Here is a 16120-nt window from a genome sequence, read left to right as displayed (position 1 = left end):
TCAGCCTGGATGCAGTAGTATGGGGATGGGAGGGCAGGCAGGGCGAGAGGCCTGTTCTGTCACCAGGCATGGCTTTGGCTCACAGCTGGTTGTCTTTGGCTGTCTGCTGAGAAACCTACACCAGCGCCCAGGGTGGGCTGCTCTGGGATGCACCCACTCACCCTTACTCTCAGACAGGGACAGGCAGACGGGGGAGGTAAAGGGGTGGGAACAGGAAGACCAGCCCAGGGCTGTGCACCCCGGCCCCACGCAACTAGCCCACCCTCCCCCAGATAAAGAAGTACTTTCTGCGTACTCCCTCCTCCCCATGCCCCCCTTCACCCCACGACCACAAGGCTGCCCCTGCCACGTGAGCAGAACCGGGAACAGGAACTGGAAAAACAAACAGAGCTGCGGGGAGGATGGTGTGTGCGTGTGTGGGGTGGGGTGGGGGGTGCATGACTTCATTACCTCCCGGCTCTCCTCACGAGGTGGTCTGGGTGGGCCCAGGGTTCTCCCTGTCCCAGCTGAGGCCTCCCTGGGTGGGCAGGGGACCACCACCTCTCCTTGGGAGGTTGAGTGAGAAGCTCAGAGAGGGGGTGAAGGGTGTGCACGGGGCTGGGGGGCAGCTCTCAGCCCCTCCCTGCCCTCTGCAGCACTGCGGCCTAAGTGCTGACTACCGGGGACTGGCTTCCTAGTGGGTCCTCACGTGCCCCTGGAGAAACGGGGGTCTGAGGAATGCTGTGGAATGGACTGGAAGAGGGGTGCTTTGGCCCACGCTCAGAGAACCTCCTTTCTCTGCTGAATGGGGGCTCAATAGGACCTCATTCCCACACTTCCTGTCTGCAATAACAGCCTAGTGGCCACATGGGGCATCTAACAGGAATATGTCTGAGGGCCGAAGGAGGAGGAAAGCGGGCTGTGGGCGCCCTCGGGAGACAGGTGGTGCTGGGGCTGGGGCCTCGCCCAGTCCTAGATGGAGACTGGCTCCTCACTGCCTCAAGGGGACCCACCAGTCTCAGCCCTTGAGTGGCAGCGAGGATGGACGGCGTGAGTGAGGGGCACTGGCAAAGCGGCTGCAGGAAGCCTGCACACAGGACTTGCCCCGTCAGCAGGCGGCATGACTCAAGGGTTTGGGAAGGCTGAGCCACTTCCTCCTGTCCTGTGTGTTCCTGCTCTGCCCTTCCCCCGCGGTCTGTTTCCCCAGAGGGTTCAGCAGGAGCAGCCCTGCAAGGGTCTGTGGGAGCTCAGGGAGAGCTGGGGTCACTGCACCCTGGGTGGGAAACAAAGCCGCAGCGGCTTGGATGAGGAGCAGAAAGTGGGGGGGATGGCCGGGAAGTGATGGGGTATGCAGACTCCACCTGCATTAGGGTTCCCTCCTGCCTGCTGAAGCCCTGCTAATAGACAGCATGGAGGAAGAGACTTGGAGGGCCTGGAGCCTCCAATTAGGAACCGACCTTGAGACCCTCCTGCCTGCAAGTCATGGCTGCAGACAGAACACCAAGTAACCAAACAGGAAGCCAGCCTCACCCAGGGACAGGCCCTCTGTTTCAACCCCAAACCCTAACCAGACAGGGTCTGGCTGCCTCGGCCTGCATACTGTTAACACACAGGCTCAGGTTCACTGGTCAGTGGGCCAGACACGCAGAGCACTGAGCACTGCGGCTCAGCCTCCCGCCCCGGGAGCTGAACTGGAACCAGAACTGGTTGGCCCGGCCTGTGCTCGCTCCTTTTTCCTGGGGGTGTTTTCCAGTAGTGGAGGGGGTGGGGGTGGTGCTGTCAGGAAGCCTTCCCTCCTGTGACTGAAGTCTCTGTTTGTCTGTCTGTCTGTCTCTAGGTGCCCAGGAGCTAGTGCGGATGGACAGGTAAGGTCCGTGGAGCCCCTCGGAAGAAACCCTCCTCTAGCCATCACCCTCCACTGCCCATTCTGAGTCACCACTGGGCAGGGTCTCTCTCCTGTGACTCAGTCAGGCAAGGACACGTGTGTCCTTGTGTCCAGCTATGTCTGCAGTTCACGAGGAAGGAGGCGGGTAGGGTCACTTTAGGCCAGGACAGACTGACCCTTTCCGACACCCCCACCGGCACCCTGCTGGGTCCCCCCCTCAGAAATGGATGTTCACAGAGGTGGTCAGGATAGAGACGCCTGAGGCAGGTCCATCACCGTGGCCTTCCTTGGGCCTGGTGCCACCATCAAGAGCCAGAGCGTCCTTAGCCAACCAACTACCACAGCTGTCAGGCAAGCACCTGCCACCTGCCCCAAAGCCATACACCTGGGCTGGGCTGTCTGTCCACCCCTCCCTACTTCCAATGTCCACGGGGCCATGCATGCTCCTGCCTTTGGGTCTCAGGGGCCAGCTTGGCCACAGTGGGGTCGGACGGGGAAGGGGAGGAAACAGCCCGAGCTGACATTGAAAACAGAATGGTGGCTTCTCCGGCCAGGCCATGCAGGCCACAGGCAGAGGCTGAAAGGTCCAAGTGGGGCAGCAGCTGGGGGTGCAGTATGGGGAGGCGGAGGGGATGTGCTCCTGCACTCTGGGCACAGGGCTGGCATGGAGCCTGGCATGGAAGGCGTGCTCGGACTTGGATCCTGGCACCTGCCACCCCAGATTCGGTGCTGGCTCCGAGATTTTGAGAGGGAAGGTCAGAGCAAGTCCGCCAGCCGTCCTGCCATAATCTCAGAGTTGGAGGACGCTGGTGGAGGTGTCCCACTGCCAGCCCCTCCCTAGGCTCCAGACAAACTTCCAGGATGTTCAATCCTGATGGCGTTTGCTCTGGCGGGCCCAGGGAAACCATAGCCTTCCAGATCTGAAGGTCAGGGAAGAGGAGGCGACAGGACACAGCCCACAGCCTTTTCTCACTGGCTCTTTTAGGGAGGGGGGCTGTGCTTGTGTTGGGTAGGTGGGAGGGGGGAGGGGAGAGAGAGTGGTGGGATGGACTAGAGGGCTCGGGGTGGAGCAGGCGAGGAAGCTTAAGCACAGGACCCCAGTAAGCAAAGCATGTCTTCGATTCTGGTTTCCCAGCAACAACACTCAAGGCCTTGAAAACCCCGGCTTTGAGGCCACCCCAGCTGCTCAGGGGATGGCAGAGGCCAAGCCCAGAGCCCCTCTGTCCTACATGGCCCAGCGGCAGCCCTCGGAGTCGGGCCGGCACCTGCTCTCTGAGCCCAACACACCTCTGTCTCCTCCGGGGCCTGGCGACGTCTTCTTCCCGTCCCTGGGTGAGTGTGCTCCGCTAGCCTGTGACACCGTGACCCTGGCCCTGACCTGCTTCCGCCAACGGGAGAGGAGCGGGGACTTCTGAGCCGGCCACTGCCGGCTGCGTGGGGCCGGGCCCTCACGTCGTCATCTCCACAGTGCGGACAGTTGAGGCCCGCATCCCCCTGGCGTGCTGTGTGCCTAAAGCGCTGGTTCACCGTGGGTGCCCCAGGGGCGGGAATCACTGTTTTCAGCAAGGACCCCCCCGTGTTTCACCCTTGATTTGGGGTCCGACCATTTTAAATCACTTTCTATCTTTATCCATAAAGACAGAGCTACCTTCCTGGAATAGAGTATCGCCAGAGAGAGAACAAGGGTGGGCAGAAAAACGTAGCCATTATATGAAGGACCACCATGGCAGCCACAGGCTTAGGTGGTGCCGGAGTGTGTGGTGCCGTGGCTAGCGTGCTCACTGCTGGGCCAAAGGCTGCAGGTTTGAGTCTGTCCAGAGGGGTCGAGGAAGCCAGGCCTGGAGAACTATGTTGACCAGTCGGCCAGGGGCCACCCTCTGAGCACAGTTTACTCTGCCATGTCAGGGAGGTGAGGAAGTGGAAGCAGGGTACCCAGTCAGCACAGAACGACCTGCAATTCTGATTCTCTGGCACCTACACTCAAGGAATCGGAGCTCGACCACTCTGGCTGCTCGGGGATGCCCTCAAGTGGGGCTCCTTGTGTGGGTCTGCAGCCACGGACTGTACTGTGTGCCAGGCTATGAGCGCCTCCCGCTTAGGGGCTCAGGGGAGGAACAGGGTGCCCCCATTCCCTGCTCACACAGCTGCTCCTTTCTTTTGCAGATCCGGTCCCAGACTCCCCAAACTTTGAGGCTGTCTAGACCAGCCTGGGCCAGTGGGTAGTTGTGGCTGAGCCTGGGGCAGGGGCCAGGGGGCCCGGACTGGCCATCTGAGAGGCCTGCTTGATCTAGGCCCTGGTTGTCTTCCTACGGCTCTGAACTGAGACTCCAAACTCCTTTGGACGCTGCATGGAGGAAGAGAGAAATGCTGGATTGATCACTCAAGGCTGTTGGGATGCTGGGTTCCTACTTCACAGACCCAAAGTACCCCAGCAACAGCTACCACATGACCAATATTCTGAGAGGCCCGCCACTTCCAGCCTTAAATCAGCCTCTCCCCTCAGGATGTGAGCCTTGGGACGGGCCAGCATCGACGGACAAGACGGGTACTTAGTCCCGCTTGTCCCGCCTTCCAGGCATAAGACACAGGACAAGATATGGAGAGAGCCCTCTCCACTGTGGGTACCTGGCTTCCTGATTTTGCTTTAACTGGGAGGCTGTTTATATCTGGGGAACTTACTTTTGGCACCCCTGGGTGCCCAGGGGTTGGGCAGCTAGCCAAAGGCGCCTTCCCCGAGCTGTCTACTAACAACCTCTCTAAGAAGCTGTCCACAGCTTAGGAAAGTCCAGGGTGCCCGCTGCCTGCATGCTTGCCCCAGTGTCCGATTACCCACGTAGCAAGGTAAGCAGGGGCTTACTTGCGCTTACTTACTAATTGGTTGTGAGCAATCATTCTTTCCCCCCACGGCATCAAAGAATCTGTCTCTGGGCATGGCTGGCATCTGCCTCTCTCCCGACCCCACAGCTCCTTCCTGTGGAATTGAAGCCTTTACAAAACTTTCACATTGACAGTGGCGGGGCCCAGTAAACAGTCGCCAGTCAGGGGAGGACGGTGCTTCATGGTTCTCACCACGGAAGTGAGGAAACCACGTGAGGCTGCTTGCTTCAGAACCATCGTAAATAAGCACAAGTGAGCTTCCCTTGCTCCGTGGGTAGCCAGCCCCTGTCCCCGGAGCTCCCCAACGGGAAGTGTGCACTAGGGCACAGGGACCACTGTGGGCCAATTGGCTTATTGGGCAATTCGAGGCCAGTGTTGCACCAGCTATTGCAATGCCCCCCTCCCCTGTCCCCATCCCCCTCCCCGGCCATGTGGCTGCATGCTGCCTTGCTCAACTGGGGCGTGTTTGTACAAACGATACCAGGACAAGAGGTGTAACCAGGGACACAGGGTGACCCTGCCGCTGGACCGTAAGACCCCTTTGGTGCCCCTGAAGGGCCCTTCGCCTGGGGAAGCCTCCTTGCGCTGCCCCACACTGTGTGAGCCCAGAGGAGGCAACACCTGGGCCCAGTACACAGGAGACCGCCTCAGCGCTGGACTCTGCTGCGTCTCTGCTTTGGGGTGACCTGTTCACACACAAGGGGACCCTCTGTGGAACCACGAGTAAAAGGTTTTTAAAGCACGGAGCGGAGTGGGATGTCTCTGCACTCTGAGGGGGAAACAGGGATGGGGTGTCAAGCGGAGGGGTGAGTCTGAGTTGGACAAATCCCCCTTGGCAGGGGAGGAGCCCCCAGGACTGTGGGCGGTGCAGTTTCTTTTGGGCCTGTGTCTCCAAATTTGTTGGCTCTGGGGGTGGTGCGCCTGGGCCCAGCCAGCAGGGAGAAGAAGGTTGTTCAGTCCCCTCCAGGGGACCCAGGCGGTCTAGGCTCTGGGGCAGCAGGTGCCACCTGGTCGGGGCTGGGCCCAGGCTGCCCCACCAGACACGCAGCTGTACTTCCCAGCCAAAGAGCCGGGGCCGCCGGAATGTCTCTGCTGTGACCGGGCCTGTGCTTGGGCCAAGGGGTCTTAGGGAGAGGGTGAGCCTGTGTCCTGGGATGGGACTGACAACTCAATACTCAACCCCCTTGTCCCTGGGGGTCCCCTGTTCCACTCCATCAGCTGCCAAGGGTGCTCAATGCCAGCTGTCTAGTCAGAGGGTGCCGCTCTCCCTGCTCTTAGGGGTCCATGGGACAGGGGTGGGCAGGGCGACACCTGTTTCTTGGTGGGCTGGGCTGCCCTGGGGCCCAGGGACAAGTCAGGGGCAGACCCCTGTGTCTAAGCGCACAGGAAGCTGACCTCGGGGTGGAGATGATTTCTAAGAATCTGGCTGCCAGCGCCTGGCCCCCCTGTGCTGACAGTGAGAGGGCGGAGCCCCAGAAGAGCTCCCGCACTTCCTCCTGAGTGCACGCGCGCACACACACACACGAGCGCTCCTCCAGACCGACCCTGACGAGCAAAGGTGGCTCAGCCTCTAGGTTTCCTGTTTGCAGTGAAATCCACCCTACGCTAGGCCAGTTCCAGTTCCGTCCATCCCCACAGGCTCCCCCTACTGCTGCTGCGGCTGCCGGGCAGCCTGGGGGGTGGGGCATTACTGGGGACACCTGCCTGCTCTGGTGGCTGCCCCCAGGCTCTGTCAGCAGAGTTGAGAGGCAGGACCAGCATGCCTCACAGGAGGCTGGAGAAGCTAGTGGCCTCTGGACATCTGCAGGGTGGGGCTCCGGAACTCCTGGGCCCAGGGCCCTGCCGGAGGCTCTGAGGCTCTGGGACACACACTGCTTTAGGAATCCACTGTAGGTGACAAGTCAGGCATTGCTAGTTGCTAGGTAGACTTTCCGGCTGCACTGATTAGGACAGTCCCACAGGGTTTTCTCGGCTGTAATCTGAACAGAAGGGAGCTCTGGTGGCACAGTGGCTGCATATTGGGCTGTGATCTGCAAGATCAGCAGTTCAAAACCACCGGCTGCCTCACGGGAGAAAGGGAGGGCTTCCTATAGTCTCAGAAGCCCTCCCTATAGGGTCACTGTGAGTCGGCACTGACTCAAGGGCAGTGAGGGTTTTTTTGAGACCCTTAATGGGAGCAGACTGCCAGGCCTTTCTTCCAAGGTTCAGCTGGCTGGGTTTGAACCAGCAATCTTTCGGTTAGTCATTGAGCACAAACCTAGTAAGAACTTGGGGCCTCCTGACAGCCACATCTGATAAAGGCCTCCAGCTCTGATGCCGCCACAGGTGAGGGGAGGGAGTGGGATTTGAGGGACCATTAGGAAAGTCTGGGGGCCCAGCAGAGCGGTTCGACAGTCCCTCAGAATGCAGCACGGAGGCCATCGATGGCTGGGAGTCGCTGGCAGTGGGCTCTGGGTGGGCCTGCGGGGCCTTGGCCCCGGGGCTGCCCTCCCTCCTACCTGGCTGGAGCTCCCTTCTACCTGAAGTGGCTCAGGGCCTGATGCAGAGGGGCTGGAAGCCTCAAGTTCTGCAGGGAGCGCTGTGTGGGTGTGCCACCCCCATCTTCCCTGTCAGCCTCGGAAGGCAGGTCCACCTGCACTAAGGTGGGACTTCGTTACTGTCTTGCCGCTCTGGCCTCCACCTTGGCAGTTGACCAGTAGTCCCACCCGGGCAACCAGGTTTCTGCACTCCAGGGTGCGCATGTTTGCCTACAGGGCCTTCCTGTCCGTCACCCTGAAGGTCCACCATCTCACCCTCCTCTCTAGCACACAGTGTCACCTCCTTTTTTAAACAGGATTTTGTGGCAGTTATCGTGTGTAGTTACAGGTCCTATTGTTTCGAATTTCAAATTTAAAAAAATAATAAAAAATTACCATTTATATTGAACATTTTTCCTTATTTAAAAAAATCATTTTATCGGGGGCTTGTACACCTCTTATCACAATCCATCCATCCACTCATTGTGTCAAGCACATTTGTACATTTGTTGCCATCATCATTCTCAAAACATTTTCTTTCTACTTGAGTCCTTGGTATCAGCTCCTCATTTTCCCTCTCCCTCCCCACCCCCTCCCTCATGAACCCTTGATAATTTATAAATTATTATTATTTTGTCATGTCTTACACTGTCCGATGTCTCCCTTCACCCACTTTTCTGTTGTCCGTCCCCCAGGGAGGGGGTTATATGTAGATCATTGTGATCGGGTCCCCCTTTCTACCCTACCTTCCCTTTACTCTCCTGGTATCTCTATTCTCATTATTGGTCCTGAAGGGATCATCTGTCCTGGATTCCCTGTGTTTCCAGTTCTCATCTGTACCAGTGTACATCCTCGGGTCTAGCTGGAATTGTAAGGTAGAATTACACCGATGAAACATACAACTTTCCTATAGTTCTTTAATGCTTCCTCCCCTCACTATCATGATCCCAATTCTACCTTATATTTAATTTTATATAAAAAACAACAACCCTATGGTGAGTGAGTGTGTTTGGCGTGTGTTTGGTGTGTGTGTATGTGTGGACTTGGAAAGATGGGGTCGAAGGGGGTCTTGTGGAGGTCCTGTTGCACCTCCTTACTTGGGTACTGGGCTGTGCTGCTCTTGAGGCCTGGCCTGACTGCAGGGCCCAGAGGACACATTTGCTCAGGGGGCCCACAAAGAGGCACTGGGGTGCCGTGTGCACAGGCCTCTTGAGACAGACTTGCCCAACCCAGCGAGTCTGACCTGACCCCCCACCGGGCAGGCATCCCTCGGCCCTGCGCTCCTCTCCCCAGCTTTGTCACCCAGACTCCTCTGTGAGCTCAGGAGGCTGGGCCGGAACTGCCTACCATGGCTCCAGAGCTGGTCACAGCAGGTCGCATAGCAAGCAACGGGATGGGCTGAGCCAGCATGCCAGGGATCAGTTGTCTGGCCCGCTCACCTCTGGTTCTCTACCAGCCTGGAGCTTGGGCAGGCCAGCGAACCAGTGACGGATCTTGTTTAGCAACTCTCATCTGTTGGTACGGATTCTTTTTCTTTCTTTCTTTTTTTTAATTAGCAATAATCGCGCCTCGGGTACACCTCGTTGGCTACGCTATTGCCACTGTGCAAAGCGGGTACGGATTCTTGCAATAGATGTTGAGAGGGGTTTGTGACGCGTCAAGGTGGCTTAGTGAGAAAATGCTGGGATTGGCTAGCAATGTCTGTGATACTCTGTTGTAATACTCTGTGGTTTCCAAAACGACTTTCTTCTGTGCTATTTCCTGACCACTCCCATCCCCTGCGAACCTTCCAAAGGCAAAATTCACTGCCACTGAGTCAGAGCTGACTCATCTCATCTTAACCCCTTGCAGGTTTCTGAGGCGGTAACTGTTTAAGGGAGTAGAAAGTCTTTCTCCTGTGGAGCTGCTGGTGGTTTTGAACTGCTGACTCTGCAGATCACAACCCAAAGAATAACCACCATGCCACCAGGGATCCTCTGGAGGAGGCTTTTATTCCTCCACTTATTAGAAGAGGAACCAAGGCCAGGAAAGGTTTGTATCTTAATCACCCTTCACGTGAGTGATAACGCTGAGGCTAACAGCCAGACCCCTGCCTCCAGGCTAGTTCTCCACCCTCTCTATCCAACCGGATGTCTGTATACGCCCACTCCGGTGGCACTGCTGGGAAAGCATGGAACTGCTAACTGCAACGTTAGCGGTTCAAACCGGCCCACTGCTCTGTGGGAGAAAGGTGAGGCTGTCTGCTCCGGGAAAGAGTCGCAGCCTAGGAAGCCTTCTCTCAGGTTGCTCTGTGCCGGGATCAGCCCAAGGCAGTGGGTTTGGGTGACCGGCCAGGCATGGCCTTCACTGTAGCCCATAGGATGTACTAGGACCCTGGGATACAAACGTGCCTCCAGAGGGCATGGCTTTCTCCAGCCCCCACCCTCAGCCCTAAGGCACACGCCCAGCCATAGACAGGGAGGCCAGGCCTGGGCGGTCAGGCCACCCCAGTTCCAAACCAGAATGTGCCTGTCTGTGCTCTGCCTGACCAGGCTACCGCACTTTGCGGGGTTCTGAAGACCCCGTCGTGGCTGTGGTGGGCTCCTCCCACGTCATCTCCCCCTGCCTGCCTTCCTGGAGCTCCGAAGCCACAGCAGTCCACGTGGGTGGGCAGCCCTAAGCCTGAAGGAGCCAGAGAGGATGGGAGGGGGACGCTTCAGTGGCCACTGGGCACCGTCACTTGCGCATTCGCAGCCTTGGGGCAGCGTGGAAGCTCCTCATGGAGCAGGCTCAGGCAGGGCTTGGATTTGTTCGTGCGGGTCCAGAGAAGCCTGGCCTAACGTGGGTGCAGCGCAGAGAAGGGGCTGGGCTGCGATTCCTGAGCTGGCGCTGGAGCCGGAAGAGCAGGTCTCACTGGTAGCAGCTACGCCCAGGAGAGCCCTCTGTCCTCAATGCTCCAAGTGAGGCGCCAAGAACTGGGGGCCCAGCTCACAGAACACCATGGGGCTGCTGTGGGGGTCTCGTCCCCGAAGGGAGTGGTGGAAGACTTTCTGTCCTGACTGGACAGGAGACCTCTGCCCCTCCCCCACCCCAGTCTGAGAAGCCAGGCTTTGTTACCCAGGCACGTAGGACCTGTGAGCAGGGAGTGGTGGATGGGTGAACCCCTCTCCCCAGCCCCCGCAAGGGGCCTTTGAGGCAGGGCGGGGTTCAGCCCCTGACCTCCAGATTGCCTTCCGTCCTTCCTCTGGGGCCCAGCCCTTCCTCTTGCACGGACCTTGCTGGCAGCCCTGTAGATAGCTGACCGCCCAGGCCTGGCCTCCCTGTCTATGGCTGGGCGTGTGCCTTAGGGCTGAGGATGCACGGCAGGGTGGGGCGGCATTGTGTGACAGGCCTGGGGCTGCCCAGATGCCCCTGTAGTGCAGCTGCTCTGAGCCCTGGGTGCGAGGGGCCGAGAGCCGGGGGGAGCCTTCTGGGATGTTAGCAGGCACGCCTGGATCTCAGGAAACTGAGTGGCAGGGTGCAGATGGATGGATCTCTATGCCAGGGCCCCTGCTTAGAGAGCTTCATCCTTTACAACGTGAACACTAAGGACCTTCCGGGAACCCGGGGACTCTGTCAGCCGGAGGAGGAGAGAAATGTAGGCCAGATGGCGCTGCACCCAGCTGATGGCACAGCCCCCCAGCTGATGGGCGGGCAGTGCCTCTTCTAACAACTTCACTTGGCCCGAGCAACACTGCCCTGGACGTGAGCAGCGGGGAGGGCAGGAGGAGCCTGGCCGAGGGCAGAAGTGCCCGGCTCAGCCCGCCCCCGTCGCTGGCCTGCAGAACTGGGTTGAAAAGGCGGCGGTTGTTTCCTGGTCTACCTCGTGTTTGGTTGGCAGGGCAGCGTGCTTTGGGGGCGATAAAAAAATCGCCGACCCAACCCTCCTGCTCTTCTCGGAGTGCCAACTATGTTCACAGACGCGGACTCCCATGATCCTGCGAACACCACCCAGGAAGCAAATATCCATTCTCTTTGATAGGTGACGCAATTGGTATTCTGAGAGGCGACGGTGTGCTGTGATCCCACACTTGAGCGGGCTCCAAATTTCAACCCCCTGACTCCAAATCTCTGCTCTCTACCACAAAACGACCCCATCTTCCCACTGCTTCCCCTCCATCACCCAGACCATCTCCCCATCCAGCCTGGCAAACCTTGGACACACGTGGCCTTGGTCAGGGGCTGGGGCTACTGCAGCCGCCTTGCAACCGTCAGGGAAAGGCCCAGAAACCTGCATTCTCACAATACCAAGCACCGGACACCATTCACAATCCACCAGCATTTGTATGCACGAAAAAACCCTCTGCTGTCTTTATGACGGATCTGTTACCTGCAGCCCAACGCGTCAATGCACGTCAGGGGAAAGATGATGACCAAGAGGGATGAGTCACCCTGAAGCAAGCATGAGGTGGGACCCTGGTCCCTTCCTGTGACCGTGTGTCACGCCTGTGACCATGTGTCACACGAACGGGACCCAAAGAAAGAGGGACAGGGAGCAAGTCCACCATCTGGGCGCAGTGTGGCCCCGAGGACGCGCGTCTTGGTGAGTGGGAGGTGGGCTGGACCTCAGCTCCCACTTGCTTCCTCAGTTCACCCGTTACCGCCACACGGAGCTGCTCGGGGGTGGTGGGGTGGCGGGGTGGGGGGAGCGGAGAGTACCAACCGTGCTTGTCAAGTCCATTCTGAAGCCTAGCAACCCTACAGGATGGAGGAGGACCCTGCCCCAGGTCAACCCCCCCATCCCCCACCCCCACCCTGCACTGGGGACTTCTGAGGCTGTGAACTTGTAGGAAGCAGACTGCTTCTTTCATGAAGCAGCTGGTGCATCTAAACCACTGACCTTCCAGTGGCAGCCTGATCCTCACCCCACTGTGCCGCCCAGGCTCCTTGAGCCCCACAGGCGTGCCATAAACACCGGGGCTTCATCCGTGCCCGAGGCGCCGTCCAGGACTCTCCCTGCTGCATGCAGCTCCTTGCTCTCCTCCCGTGGAGGCTGAGCTGCCCCCTTGCCCACCCCACCCGCCCCATGGCTCACCGACAGGGTGGGGGTGCCCTCGTCCTCCACGGTGACCACCAGGTGGTAGAAGCTCTGGTGCTCGCGGTCTGGGGGTGCTGGCCGAGTGGTGATCTCGCCGCTGATGCGGTCCATGCGGAAGGTCATGTCATCGTTGCCCTCCGTGATGTAGTAGGACAGGACGCTGTTGAGCCCAATGTCACGGTCGGTGGCTCTCACCTGGACCACAGTGGTGCCCCCGCCTACATTCTGGGAGGAGAACAGGAAAGAGGTCATTCTGGATTCCTGGTCTCTGGGGCAAAGGCTGCACACAAACCTCCTCTTAGTGGAGCAAGGGCTTAACCTAGACCCCTAGAAGGCCCGGGCTATCTACCTCGAACCATGAGCTGATGATAATGAACATGATGGTGGTACACAGATCATGGGCACCTACTTTGTGATGGGCCCTGCATCTTTTCTGCAACGCTTGAGTTAGATACGGTGTTATCCCCATTTTCAGATGAGAACGTTGAGGCACAGGGAATTGGCTTCTGCAAACCCACACAGGCAGGCATGGCAGAACCAAGGTTTGAACTGAGGGAGTCTGGTGAGAGCTGCAGTCCAGACCTTTAGGCTCTTGGGCCGCAATGCCTACCCAACCCCGCATACCACCCAGCACCCAGTCTGGGCAGACATTCCCCGGGTATCCCACCCCTGTTGGTGTTAGGTGCCACCAGTCTGTTCTGACCATTAGTGCCATCCTCACAATTGTCCCTGAGCTCGGGCCCGTTGCTGCTGGCCTGCGTCAACCCTTCTCCTTGAGGCCTTCTCCTTCACCAAGCGTGATGTCCTTCTCCAGGGACTGGTCTCCCCCGGCAGAATAAATGTCCCAAGTACGCGTGATGAAGTCTTGGCATCCTGGCTTTGAAGGAGCAGGGCGTACTTCTCCCGGGACAGATTTATCGGTCCTTTCAGCAGTCCACAATGTTGTCAATAGTCTCCACTGGCACCACAATGCAAAAGCTTTGATTCTTCTTTGGTGTTCCTTACCCAATGTCCAACTTGGAAACACGTATGAAGTGACTGAAAAGATCATGGCTTGGGTCAGGCGCATCTTAGTCCTCAAAAGACCATCTCTGCTTTTCAACACTCTAAAGAGGTCTTGACCCTTGACGGCTGCTTCCATGAGCATTGAAAATGGATCCAAGCAAGATGAAGTCCTTGACAACGTCCGTCTCTTCTCCATTTGTGTCACGCATTGGTGCAGTTGTGAGGGGTGTGATCTTCTTTACACTGAGTTGCAATCCATACCGAGGCTGCAATCCCAATCTTCATCTGCAAGAGACGCAAGTCATCCTCGCTTCCAGCAAGCAAGGTGGTGTCACTTGTGTGCGGTGGGTGGTTAATAAGCCTTCCTTCCACCCGGATGCCGGACCGGCTCCTCTGATGATCTGCTCAGCATACAGACTGAACAAGGACGGTGAGAGGCTACAAGCCTAAAACACGTCTTTCCTGATTTTAAGCCATTCTCTTGTAAGTGCGACTGCCTCTTGATTCATGTACAAGTTCCTCCTGAACACAATGGAGTGTTCTGGGAATTCCAGTTCTCAAGGCTATAAATGGTTGGTTCTGATCCGCACAGTCAAATACCTTGGCATAGTCAATAAACACAAGTGACAAACTTTCTGGTCTTCTCTGCTTTGAGCCAAGATTCATTTGACTTGAGCAATGATATCCCTTGTTCCATGTCCTCTTGTGAATCCAGCCTGAACTTCAGTGTATCGCTGCAACCATTGTTGAGTGATATTCAGCAAAATTTTACTTGCATGTGATATCAATGATATTTTTATATAATTTGAGCATTCTTTTGGGTCACTATCTTTGAAATGGGTACAAATCTGGATCTCTTTTGGTCACTTGGCCAGGTAGCTGTCTCCCAAATATCCTGGCACGGAAGAGTAAGTACGTCCAGGAGTTCATCAGCTTGTGGTTGAAACAATTCAACAGGTAACCCATCAATTCCTGGAGCCTTGTTTTTGGCTCCCGCTTCCAGTGCACCTTGGACTTCTTCCTTCAGCACCAGTGGCCTTGCTCATACGCTCCCTCCTGGAATGGTGGGGGTGTCCACTAGTTCACTTAGGTGCAGTGACTGTATTCTTTCCATCTTCCTTTGATGTTTTCTGCATCACTCAATGCTTTGCCCATCGAATCTTTCAACATTGCAGCTCAAGGCTTGAGTTTCCCCCTTCAGTTCTTTCGGTTGAAGACATGCTGAACGTGTTCTTCCGTTTTGATTTTCCAACTCTCGGGCTGTACACCTTTCATTATAACCGTTTACTTTGTCTTCTTGAGCTTCCCTTTGAGATCTTCCAGTCAGCAGTGTGACTTCCTCATTTCTTCCATTCATTCCATCCCTAGCACGGAGTAACACACAGGCCACGTTGATTTCTAAAGCCGCCCTCCAAGCAGCGTCAGTCTCAGCTCCCTATTGTTTCTGTTGGATTGGTTCTGACTCATGGGCAGCCCAGAGGTGGCTCCCAGGCTTTTGGGTAGTGGCTGACCGGCTCCGCGGGAGGACAGGCCCGGCTATCTGCTTCCCTAACATTCTAGCCAAGAAAATCCGCTGGGCAACTTAGTTCTACCCCACGCGTGGCACATGGGTGGGCTTCAGTCCCCCACCACACCCAGACCACACACTGAGGTCTGGGACTGCAGCCAGCGACCACTCGTGGGGACCCTAGGGTTTCCCAGTAAGGCTGTAGACCTTTTGGGAGTGGAATGTGCACCTTTCTCCTATGGAGTGGCTGGTGAGAATTTGAACCATTGGCCAATGTTCACCTCACCATGCCACCAGGGCTCAGGAGGGACTTGGACGAGGCACAGGGGTGCAAGTTTGAGTGAGTCAGCCCCCATCTTGAAGACCTGAAAATTGGGGGGTTGGGTGTGGGAGTGGGGGAGGATGCTGATATATATATCAGGGCCTTAAATCAGGGGCTTCAAGATCAGTCATCTCATGCCCATTGGTCACCTGGCCGTCAGGTGGGGGGCTGCCCTCACCTCGTTCACGCTGACATTGTATCCAAAGGGGCTCTCGATCACGGGGGGGTTGTCGTTGACGTCCAGGATGGTCACCTGCAGGATGTGGTCCTTCTTCCGTGGCGGGGTGCCACGATCAGAGGCCACCACCTGTGAGGAGGAAGGAGGACTGTAGTCAGGACCAGAGGGAGGTGGGGGACTGGGAAGACAGAGAGCCCCCCAGGCTGCCTAGCTTCCACCTTCTCTGTCTCCTCTCTGTGAACAATCCTTGCCCACTTGTGCCTGGCATGAGGCCCTGCCCAAGCCTTTAGCCCCTGAGCCCACCTCTGCCAGTGTTCTGGGCTGTGCCAGCCTCTGACTATCACCCTGGGCCTGCCACCTGGCTTGGGACCTCCTGCCTTTGGTTTCTGTCAGGTCTGGTCTCTAGTGAATAGAAGACAAGCCCAAACACTCTTCAGCAAGGACGGGCATCCCGACTGTAGTCTGAACCCAGCTAATACCCCTTCAGGAGGGTCACCCGGGCCCGAGAACCCTCGGGAGACAAGCCCGCACAGCAATGAAGGCCTCTTGCGGCTGTGCTGTGTCTCAGCTTGCAGAGGCAGGCCAGGATGGGGCCCCTCTGCCCACTGCACAGGTGGGGAAAACAGTGACTCAGGCACCTGCGGTCACACTGAGTGTGAGTGATGAGCAGGCTTGGGCTCCCTCAGATCTGATGGGCACTCACTCCGGCTGCTGCAGCTTGGAGTCACGAGACCCCTCCCAGGGTGCCCCCTCCTGGGCTGATCAACCTGTGCTCTCAGCCCTGCGGGGTGCAGG

General features: G+C 57.5%; 1 protein-coding gene across 4 annotated transcripts in view; it reads right to left on the bottom strand.

The window, feature by feature from the left end:
• The window catches only part of CDH23 (cadherin related 23), an 86801-nt gene that overhangs the window by 61240 nt on the left and 9441 nt on the right, over positions 1–16120 (bottom strand). For all 4 annotated transcript variants that reach the window (XM_013004237.3, XM_045291229.1, XM_045291230.1 and 1 more), the window contains exons 6-7: positions 15326–15454; positions 12311–12538 (exon numbers count right to left, since the gene is read on the bottom strand). In XM_013004237.3, the coding sequence (XP_012859691.3) occupies positions 12311–12538; positions 15326–15454 (357 nt within the window). The remainder of the gene's footprint in view (positions 1–12310; positions 12539–15325; positions 15455–16120) is intronic.

Source organism: Echinops telfairi, unplaced genomic scaffold (assembly GCF_000313985.2).
Source record: "Echinops telfairi isolate 266 unplaced genomic scaffold, ASM31398v2 ScPeMD7_70;HRSCAF=299, whole genome shotgun sequence".
NCBI classification, from domain to species: Eukaryota; Metazoa; Chordata; class Mammalia; order Afrosoricida; family Tenrecidae; genus Echinops; species Echinops telfairi.
The sequence above is the reverse complement of the archived record's forward strand: the minus strand, read 5'-3'. Positions and strand labels throughout refer to the sequence as shown.